Source organism: Oryzias latipes, chromosome 17 (genome assembly GCF_002234675.1).
Source record: "Oryzias latipes chromosome 17, ASM223467v1".
NCBI classification, from domain to species: Eukaryota; Metazoa; Chordata; class Actinopteri; order Beloniformes; family Adrianichthyidae; genus Oryzias; species Oryzias latipes.
Window position 1 is genome coordinate 23,182,656 of NC_019875.2, and position 12,733 is coordinate 23,195,388.

At 41.4% G+C, this 12,733-nt stretch overlaps 1 protein-coding gene across 2 annotated transcripts; it reads right to left on the minus strand.

Moving 5' to 3' along the window:
* Positions 1–919: 919 nt before the first annotated feature.
* On the minus strand, positions 920–8,456 carry prss56 (serine protease 56). Of its 2 annotated transcripts, none has more exons than XM_020711041.2 (14): positions 8,170–8,456; positions 7,266–7,424; positions 6,909–7,163; positions 6,615–6,804; positions 6,389–6,497; positions 6,138–6,294; positions 5,814–5,956; positions 4,984–5,143; positions 4,702–4,890; positions 4,069–4,260; positions 3,763–3,938; positions 3,046–3,568; positions 2,143–2,249; positions 920–2,043 (listed from the first exon to the last, which is right to left on the minus strand). In XM_020711041.2, exons 1-14 carry the CDS (start codon positions 8,270–8,272, stop codon positions 1,870–1,872), a joined length of 2,637 nt encoding a protein of 878 aa, XP_020566700.1. In that variant the 5' UTR covers positions 8,273–8,456; the 3' UTR covers positions 920–1,869. The 2 variants fall into 2 exon arrangements, with proteins under 2 accessions (XP_020566700.1, XP_011485069.1); XM_011486767.3 differs by having other exon boundaries at positions 2,143–2,252.
* Between the last annotated feature and the right edge of the window lie 4,277 nt (positions 8,457–12,733).

The window sequence follows — 12,733 nt, forward strand, 5'->3', positions numbered from 1 at the left end:
TTCCTTTTAGCTAAAAACAGCCTCATGAAACCAAATCAAACTATTTCAACTGCGTTTGGCAAAATGTTTTCCTGATGTCCATTAAAATAAATATGTCTATTGATATTTATGTATATAGATTCAGATCCTGTTCATGTTGAACTACAGTAACACAGCCAATTCATAGAAATGAGTTGGCTGTGTTACTTTTTGGTGTCTGTGAAGGTCAGCTCTATCGTTTGCAGTTAATCCAGATGATGGAAGTGCTGAAGATGAACAATGAGATGATTAAGAGATGATTAAGGTCAAAGCAGGAGAGATGATGCACGCAACAATGTCCGCTCTTATATAGTATATAGCCCACTATTTTTATGGACACACTGGAGTGGCTCTAAGTCTTTTTTTAAATCATGTACTCTAATGTGAGCTTAAAATGTAAGGCCAAACTAATCGGCCTGCATTCTTTGAACCCTTTTATAATACAATTAAATGCAAATGAACTATTTTATAAACATTTTTGCAATGGGAAACTTTTCTTTTCTTCACATAGAACACAAACATATCTAAATAAGTTTTTGTGAATTTTATATTTGAGGACCACAAAGCAAATAAAAAACCTCTGTTAAAAAAAACAATTGTCAACATTAAATCTGGGTTCATATAAAATGTAATGCAGTATAATCCACTATTAAATACTCACTGTAAACTTCAAAATTAAAATAATGTAAACAGGAAAATTGTTGTCGGAAGAACAAACTGTTGTGGTTTAGATAGCAGAAACAAATAAATCAGCTCCTCTCGTTTGGCCCTTCAGGCTCTGAGGTTCAAGTAGCCACAGGCTGTTGTCATATATTTTACAATGGTTTATAATCTAGTTAAACCAATCACAATCAAGAAATCGTAGTTCAGAAAGTGCTGTGGGTAGCATTTTATTGATTTTATGACAGGAGCCTGGGGGCCAGTAGAAAATGTGAATGTTATGGAAGGACTTTGGACATTTATACTTTAGGGTAAAAGTTACTAAAAGTAGTCAAATGTATTTATTGGGGGGGGGGGTAAATGAAAAAAAGGACAAAGTATACCCAGGAGTACATGTTTCCTGATACAAGAACCACTGTTATGCTGAATATTGTTTAGTGAGCTTTGGTATTGCTATTTAATGGCAATTATGCCATGAAAGTCAATTAGATCTGCACGACCAGTTATTGAAAGATAAAAAAAGCTGACAAATGGAGCTGATCAGAAAAAGCTGGAGGACTGAAGCTCAACTAAAAAGTTGATTCCACAAGTGAAAATGCAGAATTAACATCCAAGAAAATCAAGTATTACTCTGTTGTTTTTCTATTTGCCTTTTTTTTTTGTTTGGAGAACTGCACATTTTCTAAACTCAGTGGTAAAACTCTCTTAATGCATTTATATTTTCTAATAATTTGTTTAAAATATTTCTAATTAAAGTCAACCAAAGTGCAATTTTATTCACAGAAGTTTATTTGTATGTGCATATATTTACCTTTTCTTTCTTTTTTTTTTTTTTTTTTACAAAAATACAAACACTTTTATTTTTACAAATAAATATTGCAAGAATAGCACAAAAAGTATCTGAGCTTCCCAAGAAGCTCAGGTTTTGAAAAAGACAATATCAAATAACTTATTTTGTACAGATTCATAAGTTAAAAGTGGCTTTTTTCTCCAACCACATGAAAACCTGTGGCGTGGATGATGGCCTAAAATGGCATACATTCATGTTTGCACTTGGAGTCAAAGAGGGCATCAAAAGGGAGCTTTTCACAGGAGACTGCTGGGAAAGTTTGTGCACCGGATTCCTTTTAAAATGAGCCTTTTCAATTCCAGAGCAGCGCAGGTAAAAACCTAAAATCCTCTTTTTCAACTTTAAGTCTTGAGTGCTTCTAGTGCCAAAGCGAGGATTCTTGGCAAACTGCGATAGAAAGATTCATTCTCCAGGCCCACGAGGCTGTAAAATGTCAAGGGCCGTCCCCCCACCACAGCTTTGATCCGTGCCTGATAAAGTCCTCGATCATTCTTTGAGTTTAGATCCACTAACACCTTAAAAAGACAAAATATCCTGTTAGAGATCAAAGCTTTGAAGAAAAATATCCCAATGCAAAAGCAGAATCTCTTCATTCTGTATGTATAGGTAATTACCTCCTGGAAGCTCATGTGCAAATTCCTGCTTGGGATGTTTAAGACCCAGCTGTAAGAGTCTCTGATTCGGACTATCTGCTGTGAAGACTCCCTTAGTCCAGGACAAACTGCTGAGACAAAAAAAAAATATTCCAGATTTTTGGAAAACAAATGGTAAATGGCGTATACTTATATAGCGCCTTTCTTCCTACAAGGACAAAGCACTTTACAGTCACAGACCCATTCACCCATGCACACACACATTCACACACACATTCACACACTGGTGGCGGCTCCGCTGCCAAACACAGGCGCCCGCCTACCAGCAGAGGCAAGGTGGGGTTCAGTGTCTTGCCCAAGGACACTTCGACTCATGGGCGTGCAAGGCAGGAATCGAACCTGCAATCTTACGATCATGGGTCGACCGCCCTATCGCTGCTCCACAGCCGCCCCAAATCCACTTTTAAACAGTTTAAAGAATCACTCCAATGAAAATATGTGTTTTTGGAGCTTTTAAAATGTTCTTGTGGTGTTATTCTGATGATGGAGAACACACATTAGGAAAATTACACTTAAAATTACATTTCTGATCCTTTTTTATTCAAGTTTCTGTGAATCAGTAGCAGATGAGATGATACACTAGGCTGGCCACAAGCTCCCTGCCCCCAAATTTTAGCAACGGAGAGGGGAAGGGGGGCGGGGTTGCGTCACACTAATGGTCCTGCCCACAATTCAGGGGCAAATTTCTAATGGACTGCTGCTCTACATAAACCATCTCCTAGAAAATGTCACCTTTTAACATTTTGGATAAAATACAGCATAATTATAATAAAAAGACTAACGAGAACACCTTTACATTAGATCAAAAGATGATTGGAGTTGATCTTTAGTTACATTTCTATCATAAAGATGAGTGAAACTTACTTTTTCCACTGGCAACAGCTGTCTGTCTCTTTTGAAGAAGACTCCTGTATTTTCTGTGAAGATTTAAAGGTTTGACAGGGTGTCTGGGCTGAGAAGCATCTGTGTGAGTTTCACTGATGCCTTGCTGGATGACAGGAACTGTCTGTGTTGGAGACTTTAGTTGTATTTTTTTTATACTTTCTATATTTGCAAATGTAAAATCCTCTGATGTGGTTTCCTCTGTTTCTCCGCTCAGCACAGCTTCACCTTCATCTCTTGTCCTTATCTTTTGAGTTTCACTTATCCGGGCAGACAGAAGTGACCAAGGTTCTTGGATTTTTCCATTTAGGGCAAATGGATCAGAAAGGCTTGGTGTGCTGGTGGGGGAGGCAAAAAAAGATGGATTGTTTGGAGGAGCTTCCAGGAGATGAAAAAAGTCCAGGTGCAGCATGGGAGGAGGAGCTTTAGAGCCCAGTTTGGAAAGAAGAGAGGAAATTATAGTTGGGTATTGTACGGTGAGCCGCTGTACCAAGGAATCTTGTGACTGTTGGTAACAAACAAAAATAGAACATATAAAAAATTACTAACTAGTTTATATTAACTTTTACTCTCATGCATTTTATTTTACTACACTTCTTTTCATTTTTATCAAGTAGATGTTCTTTAAAAGTTTAACAAATACAATTGAATATCTGGCAAGCTGGGGTGTTATTTATTTATTTATTTTTAACAGCATACCTGTGAAAACAGGTAGTCCTCTTGTCTGTCGGCTGTAGATGAGTCTTCAGGATGCAGGTCATCCACATCATCTGCTATGTCTCTCAGGTAGTTCTCCCAGTCGTCCACCGAGGATCCGACATTCCTGAATAGGGCTGGTAGATCCAGCTCTGCTGACTTTGCTGCACCAACATGTTCTGCAAGTAATTACCAGTATTGGATTTTACAAAGAAGCTTGACCTCGGTGACCTTGGTCTCATCTTGTATCAGGTGCTGGGGTGAAAGAGCTTCTGTCTCTTTGCTCAAACATGGAACAACGCTCTGTACCTTTAATCTGCGTGAGGCTTGGAATCACGCGGAGGTCTCTCTTCTCTCTGCTGGGAGTGAAAGCTGTGTTGTAGATGTGCTCCACAAGCTGAGGCAGAGTCTGTGTGAAGAAAGTCAAGTCCACGCGATCTCTGATGTAATCCTCAGCCCTCTGGAGCAAGTCCAACAAGCTCTGCAGGAAGGAGCGCAGCTCTAGGTGACGGAAAGTGAAAAGGAAAGAATATTAAATAACCTCTCTGTCAATTAAAACTCAACTATGCACTGGAGATGTGTGTTTTAAAAATATGGAATGACGGAAATCAAATGGATCCTAATACAAAAACAAGTCGTAAATTCATGATTTGATTTTTCTGTAAGGTAAATTTTTTTAAGCCAATAACAGCTTGAAGTGGGTGTATTTCCGAAATTGTGAAATATCACTTTTGTTAAGTTAAACCACTGAAGTAAATTTCTTTCTTAACCGATATAAAGTTGGATTTAAATAGAAATTTGGGAAATGGATGAAAATGTAATTGTAAATCAAATCGCATAGTGAAGTTGCGAATCAAAACTGGGCCGTCAGTACTTTATAGTCTGTACTTTATAAAAGCCATCCCTGTTGTGCTGTGGAAAAACCTCAATCCACAGACTCACGGCATTTCTTGAAGCGGTTGAGGCACTTTTCTTCAGCCAGTTGGGTGCAGGAGCTGACAGACTGACCCGGAGGACAGGTCAGTGTGTAAAACCGACACAGAGAGCCAAACTCTGACCGCTGCTCCTCCTCTGTCATGTCAGTTGTCTTCAGAAGATCTGGACACGTTGGCTCCCGGCTTCCAACTGACTCTAAAAAGAAAAAGCAATGTTGCACTGTTCTGACGTCTAATTTTTGTGAAGTTAATGTTTTCATGAAAATTTAGTTTTATTGTGAAATCTCACTTTGAATCTCGGCTTGAATCCAGTCAGAGAAAGCCGTCACTCGCGTGTAAACTCCAGGTTTGCCTTTCTCTCCACAACCATCTCCCCATGAGGTGATGCCATAAAGTTGGAAGCGACCTGAAATAAGGTCCTGATAAATCAGGGGGCCTCCAGAGTCCCCCTACAACAAAAACAACTATTTTTAAATTGCTTGTTTCCCAAAAATGTATTGATAAAAGAAGTTTACATTTTTTTTCCAGTGATTTTATTTAAAGACCCACTCCAATGATAATCATGTTTTTTGTGTTTTAACATGTTCTTGTGGCATTTTTTTAATGACGGAGGACATATACGAGGACAATTGAGCTTAAAACAGCATTTCTAAATGTTTCTTATTGAAAAATTTTTGAATCAGGAGCAGATGAAAAAAATGCCGTTTGAAAAAGCTTGTAGCTGTGACGTAGGTGCAACAGTCGGAAGGCGACGAGCTTCATGCTCTGCTCCATTTCGATGCATCCACTTGCAGACTAATAGATGCATGTTATGATATTGCTCGCCATTTTTGTTGCACTGGTAATGTTAGGTAGGGGCTGTTAGGGGCTGTGATCTAGCAGGAGAGCATGTAAACAAAGGGATGATTGGAAGTTAGGGCAGGCTAACAACATAGGTTACTTGATTTTGGCTAAAAACGGTATAATCATAGTTAAAAGGTCACTGGGAACGCTTTTAAAAGAAATCAAAAGATGATTGGAGTGGGACCTTAATATATAGTTGAACAAAATTTCTAAATAAATATGAAAAAATGGGTTAAGAACGAGGAGATGTCACGGAGAGGAGGCCGTTCTACTAACCTGGCAAGAATCTATCCCCCCAGAGAGATAACCAGCACAGAACATGGTGCTGGTGACCAGTTCTTTCCCTAGAGCGCTCTTACAGGTGTTTTGAGGCAACAGAGGAATTTTGGCCTCCATCACCACGTCAGCAGATGGACCGTCTAAAAGTTAGGTAGACACAGATGTACACAGTATTCTTTATCACATCAAACAAACATGTTAAAAAGACTTGATGCAGTTTGGAATTCACAAATAAATTATTGTTTAATGGGAATGTAACGTGATGAAAACAGAGACATTTACAGACATTTTTACTGTCTGATTGTCATAATAATCACTCACCCTCATAGAGGGACCCCCATCCTGCTACCAGACATGGTGTGCCTGTGGGGGGGTCCATGGCGGAAGGAAGGCAAACTGGGGTTACATGTTCTGACAGGATCACAGGGGATGTAAGCTCTACCAAGGCGAGATCGTTGTTGAAAGTCTTTGGGTTGAACTGCAGTAAAACAGAGAGGTTTATCAGCAAAGAGTGACTGCAAGGTTTCAATTCCTCATCAAGTTACTTATCTATGAAGAAATGAGTTGTTTACCTTTGGATGAGAAATGATGCGGTTCACTTTGAGAACCTGCTCATCAGGATCTGTCTTGGTGATGTCAAATTCCCCCACCACAGCTGTCCAGGAGCTCTCGCCGCGGCTGCTGCACAACTCAGATTCAAACGGGAAAAGCAACATGAATGGACGAAAAGAAGTACAATAATGCATCATCTTAAAAGATGCATTATCTCATCTGCAATATCTGTGGTCAGACATTTACCCGGCAAAACAATGTGCAGCTGTGACCACCCAGGAACTGTCCACCAGGACCCCTCCACACATCAGAGCACCGTCCAGCTGCAGATTGACCAACCAGGGCCAGCTGCCTGGAGGAGCGGGAGAGCCACCCACTATCCTGGAACGAGGTTGTGTGATGTTCTGCACAGAAGACAACTTTCGACCACACGCTGCTGCAAGGGAAGACGTGATGCAAATCAGGTACAGCATTTTGAGATAATCAGTGAGCATCTGCATCCTAAAGAGATCGGCAGTCCTCATGCGTGTGTCCTCTCACCCTGTGCCTGTGTCTGCGTTGCAGGTTCCAGGTTCTGCATTGTGTTGAGCAGGCTGCACTGGAGTACGCGAGCACTGCAACTCTCCCCCATGATCCTGATGCAGCTTTCAGTGTTTACTTCGGTGGGCGGGCAGCGGTGCTGATAGTACGCACAGACCTGACTCAGAGCCCAACTCCGCTCTGCCTCGGCCTGGAGCTTCTGAGCTTTGCTGATCACATCGCAGCTGGGCTCTGAGGAGGCACTAGATGGTGACACTGTTGCACAGGAAAAGGATGCAAATGCTTCATGAAGACATGTAAAAAACTGCAACAATTTGCTCAAATGGAAAAGAGTATATATATATATATAATTATTACAGCAGGATCCGGACAGCTGTCCACAGTTCTGAAACAGACAAGGGACACAACCCCGGCAGCCTGCCTCTGCCTGGCTTCTCTCAGATGATGCACGCTCCAGAGTGGACAAAGCACTTGCCATGGCTGCTTCCAGAACCACAGTGCCACGATCAGACAAAGCTGAGAAAAGGAGAAACTATATTAGAAACATTATTTCCACAAGAAAACTGGAATCCAAGATGGCACAGAGATGAGGACAAACGCAAGGCAACACATTAAATATATGATCATGATCCTTAACTATAAACAAAATGAAGTTTCTTAATTTTAGCATGTTAACATAGTTTTTAAAACACGCTTGGGGCAATATCCAGATTAGCTGGAGTATGAATGTGAATGTTGTCAGACTTAAATGGGAAGGGCTTGGCTGAAAGATCAAAGACAGAACATCTCGTTCATGGCATTGAAGACTGTCATTTTCTGTGGGAACACTAGGTTTGGGAGCATCACAATGAATCCGTGCAGCTATTAGTTACGAGTGTGCACCCCCCCCCCCCCCCCGCCCCCCTTGGTCCTTCTCCTCTTTGAGCTTTATGCCAGCATTTTAGCAGAACCAGCTCATGCTCAGCATGCTAGTGAGGCTTCTACAGACGCTTTCATCCCGCCGCTGACCCTACAGCCCCCTCTGTGTGCAGCACCTCATCCCGGGAAGGGCCAACCACAACAACCATTCTGTGGAGGACTCAATTAGAGAGGCAGGGCAAACTTTCAGGTTTTTAGACGATTGATGGTCGCTTAGATCTTCAATATCTCATAACTTTTGCAAAAATGAACCTAAAATAATAATAGTATTAAGTATTTATAAACTACCCTTCTATCAACTGGAGCTTTTTCATTGCTGAAGCAGAAAATTTGGAGAATGTACCTTTGAGGGCATTCTGGGGCATTCTGTAGACCTCTCTACCTGCCGGCGCTCCCAGGAAGCAGTCCAACCCCATGAGCAGCAGAGATAGCAGCCTCAGCAGCATAGTGTCAGAACATCAGACCTCCACTCCACAGGTACAGGCGGGATGACTCAAGAGGACTTCCTGGAGATGAGGCTGCGCTGCAGATTGTGTATTGCCTGGTGGCTCAATGCACTCGCTGACTGTCTCCCTCCTCCTGACTCTCTGGGCGCTCTCCCACACTGTGGTGCAGGGCATCTGTCTGTAAGTTTACTTACAGGAACAATAGATGCCTGGAGTGCTCCCTGGTATATATAGAGCCCCAGAGGGAACGCCGGGGGGAGGGGGAGGGTGGTGGACGGGAAAGGGAGGGAGAAATGCTCTCATGGCCAATACACAAACAGATGAATTCATTAAGACTGTGACAGCAAATTGCCAAAGCTGGACACCACAAAGAGGTCCGGTTCTATGAAAGGGAGGGCAAGAGAGATGCGGCCAAAGAGGAGTAAGTGGGGGGAGCAGAAGGAATTGGCTGGAAAGCAGGGATGGGGGTGTTGTTTGAATTAATTACTGTCGGGGAAAGAGGGGGAAACTTTTGCAGATAATGATATGCACTGATGTGGCTCCAAGTTAGAGAGGGAAACAAGAGGGATGCAAACCGGCGTCTGAATCTGCAGAGTGGCCTGAGAGGGGAGCCCAGGACTCCAGGAGGAGGCTGAGAGCGAGTTAGAGCCGGAGCGAGGGAGATGGAAGTGTCTGCCATCCGTGGCCCTCAAAGGGGGCTTTGTCCCCGCTGTCCCTCTGAGAGTTCCCACATCAAAGCCGGCCCCCGGGCATCACTTGGCTGCCGCCTCCATTGATCACTTACAGTCTTTTTTCTCCCCCATTAAAATATTGTCAGTTCACATCACTTTTGTCTTTCTCTGCTGAACTCTGCTTTTGTTACATAAAGATACAGTAATGCTCATGAAATCCACTGTTTTTATAGATTGATGCTTGTTTTATTTTCAGGTTTATGAAACGTTTTGCAGATGTTTGCAATTATTTCAACCACGGAAAGTAAACACATTTTTAGTAAAGACGTGTTTTATTTCTGATAATATTGTTTTCTTTTTTCCTTCATGTAACTATGTGTAGATTTTTTGGAGGAAAAATATTGTTCTTCCAAACCAAATCTTAAACAAATCTAACATTTTTTTTATTATTTATTTAAAATTTAGAGATATGTCTTTTTCCTCCATGCAGCATTTACAAAAAATGTGTTTTTTCAAATATTGTCATGAGAAATTTGGTCCATACAGAAAAAGAAAAATAACATTTTTAAAATAAAATTGCAGCTTTTAAAACAGAGAAACAAAATGTACAGTTGTTGACATCAAATCTGAAGTAAAAGAAAAATGCTTTTTATTAAAAACGAAACTAAGCTTTAGTTAATTAGCAAATGGTATGTTTTCAGGAAGTTGTTTAGCGATATTTTTTATAACACTGGTGCAATAAAGTTTTAATAAATTTGTCAACATTTGTGCAAGTCGTCCCACTTAAAAAGATAGATGTCTGTCATGTTCATCCACTTAAACTGTGCGAGACGGAAAGTAAAAGAAAGTATCCAGGATGTTGTATTGTATTATTTATTTTCTATTACTTGTGGTATGGTGCTGAAAATAAGTATTTGGTCAATAAGAAGTGCTCATCTCAATCATTTGTGATGCAAACCTGTTTGTCAAAGACAGAAGACAAACATTTTCTGTAGGTCTCCAGAACTGTGATGTTTTGGGGTTGTTGCTAAGCAACATAGATTTTTTAACTCCCTCCGAAAAATGTTTTATTCCACTGAGGTCCACAAACGTAACTTTCTAGAACTTGCTTTCACTCAGACACTCATTTGATGCCCGGGCGATGGGATCATTTTCATGCTGGAAGGTCCAGCCACGTTTCATCCTCTGTATACTGTACTTGGCCCCTTTCATCCTTTTGTTTATACAAGCTAGCCACCCTTTCCTCTTTGCAGAAAATCAGTCCCAAAGCACGACAGTACCACCCCCATGCTTCAGTATGGGTATGGTGTTCTTGGGTTAGCATTTTTCCCCCTCCAAATCAGGCGATTGGCATTTATTCCCAAAGTGTTCCACTTTGGTCTCAACTGAACACATGACATTCGCCCAGTCCTCCTCTGGATCATCCAGATGGTTTCTGGAGAACTTAAGATGGATCTGGACATGTGCTGGTTTAAGCACAGAGACCTTTGAAGAACTTCAGGATTTGAATCCATGACAACAGGGTGTGTTACTATAGTAACCCTTGTGACGGAGGTCCCAGCTCTCTCACGTCATTGACCAGGTCCCCCGTGTAGTTTTGGGCCGTTTCCTCGCAGTCCTCAGGTGAGATCTTCATGGAACTCCAAGTGGAGGGAGATTGTCAGTGATCTTGTATTTCTTCAATTTTTCAAAGATTGCTACAACAGCTTACTTCTCTCCAAGCTGCTTGCTTTTTGAAGATAGACTTATTTCAGCCTTGTTCAGGTGAACAATCTTGTCTCTGGTGTCCTTCCCTGGTGATCTTTATAAAAGAAAATCTTTTCAAACAAGACTCACTGTGCACCAACATGATGCAGAACAGGGCATCTTTACTGTTTGAATGTAAACAGAAAACTGGAGTCAGCTTTGAGCCAGCTGATTGGCTGAACAATAAGGAGAGTTTCCAGTAAAATCTTCCATTTGTTCCGGCTGCCGCTGCTGCTGCGGTGGGGGTCTTGGGGTGGGGATGGCTGGGCACTCTCCCTCCTTCTTGTCACGCTCCACCATCCATTTTAGAAGAACATAAACACTCACCTGAGCACAGGTGTTAGCTCACCTTTGCACTAACAGTTTGCATGATTGAATGACTGAAATATTTCACACTAGTTGGTTTTAAGGCATAAGTATGCGTGTGAACACTATCTGTTTTGTGTACATGTCGACAGGTGGACATTTTTGCAGCTAGCAGGTGTGTTTATAACATTTGAGTGTGTGTGTGGATAGGCCCCGCCCTTTTTGTACTACATTTGAACCTTACCATAATGATTAACAACCAGTAAACTTGTTGCTTTATGCTGCTTCATGGTCTTACCCCCCTTCCCCTCCTATTATCACCCTCCTACCCCCCCTCTCTCTAACGTCCCTCTCTCTTCTTCCCCTCTTTCCTTTTCCGTCCGGTCCAACACCAAAGATTTTCAAACATGGTTGAAATTAATAAAGTTTGGCCTCAATTACAAAAGGGGTTTATTCAGACATACCTTTGGTTTGTCTGAAGATTAATAACCCCTCTTGTTAAGTAAAATATGTCCAACACAAGAGGCCCTCAGCTCTCATCTGTCTGCCTAGCTGTTGGACAGGACAAGTTAAAAAAAAATAAATAAATAAAAAAAATCTTCCATTTGTTGCTGTGTGAATGTGTCAAATATTGTAGTCTGTTTTGATCGTCACACAATCCCAAAATCTAATGTCATTGAATCTACACTGAAACCTTAGATGATCTATTTCTTACACAAAAAAAGGAAGTTGGAAAAATGTCTTTAGTTCCTTCGGTGTAGGTATTTTTGTGGTGATCCCAGAAACCCCCACTCCATGCACCCCTGTGGCACAATGACTCAGAGATCTGGGAGCAGACTCAGGCCGGGCGGAGTGGGAACCGTAGGGACTAACGGGCGGCACTCTTTCATATCATTCTTCTCTTCCTCCATCTGCCTTTGATGTGCTTTCATTAATTTGCCTTCTGCTCGCTCTTTCATTTTTCCATCAAGGGTGGAGCTCTGCCTTTTTCTCCTATCCAACAGGCCCTTTCAGTTTACCTTGCTTCATTACTTAGCAATCTGAGGCCACTAACACATTACTCCTGTGCTGATTCAGAAAGCAAACATCTGCTTATTAATATTAATTTTAAAGCACCAGAAGGTCGTTTTCACCTCCTCTCTTAAATCAGAACCAAACAGCTGATTTGAATCTTTGACCCAACATCTAAACCACTTTCTAAACACCTTTACTTGAACCTTTTTCAACTGCTAAAAGTTTACAAAGTTCCCCCAAAACCAGTAATGACCTTTTAGATAGTTAAAGTTTTCAAAATCTTTTTGCAGCTTAAAGTTTTTCCAAAAAACTAAACAGAAACACTGTGACTTCAACTTGTTGTCTAAACTGAATAGCTGCTCCACAAAGTGATTTTCTTAAAGAAATTAGAGGTGTGGTTGTGTTTGTTACCGCATTGAGCAGCTGCTCGGAAATGGCATAAGATGATTTGCACGAACCTATCAATGTGACGCAGAATACACAGTACAACACACACTCCCATGAGAATCTTTAAGAATAGTGTTGGATAACACCCAGGTATTGTATTCAGTTAAAAAAACCACTTGCCCCATTGTCTCAGGGAGAAAACAATTGAAATCTAGGTCAGTGGGGTACGCAAGGGAGAGGAGTTCCCCAACATTTAAGCTCAGACAGACACTTGAACCCCCTGACGGCGAGCTCATCTACAAACGCTTTGCATAAAGGTTATTGTTAGACATGCTGG

Bases quoted from the DNA above. Each gene is read 5' to 3' on its own strand.
- prss56 (XM_011486767.3), bottom strand. From the start codon at position 8,272: ATGCTGCTGAGGCTGCTATCTCTGCTGCTCATGGGGTTGGACTGCTTC. The intron at 7,425-8,169 runs GTACATTCTCCA...TCCTTTTCTCAG, and splicing joins GCCCCAGAATGCCCTCAAAG to CTTTGTCTGATCGTGGCACT. The intron at 4,891-4,983 runs GTGAGATTTCAC...TTTTCTTTTTAG, and splicing joins GATTCAAGCCGAGATTCAAA to AGTCAGTTGGAAGCCGGGAG.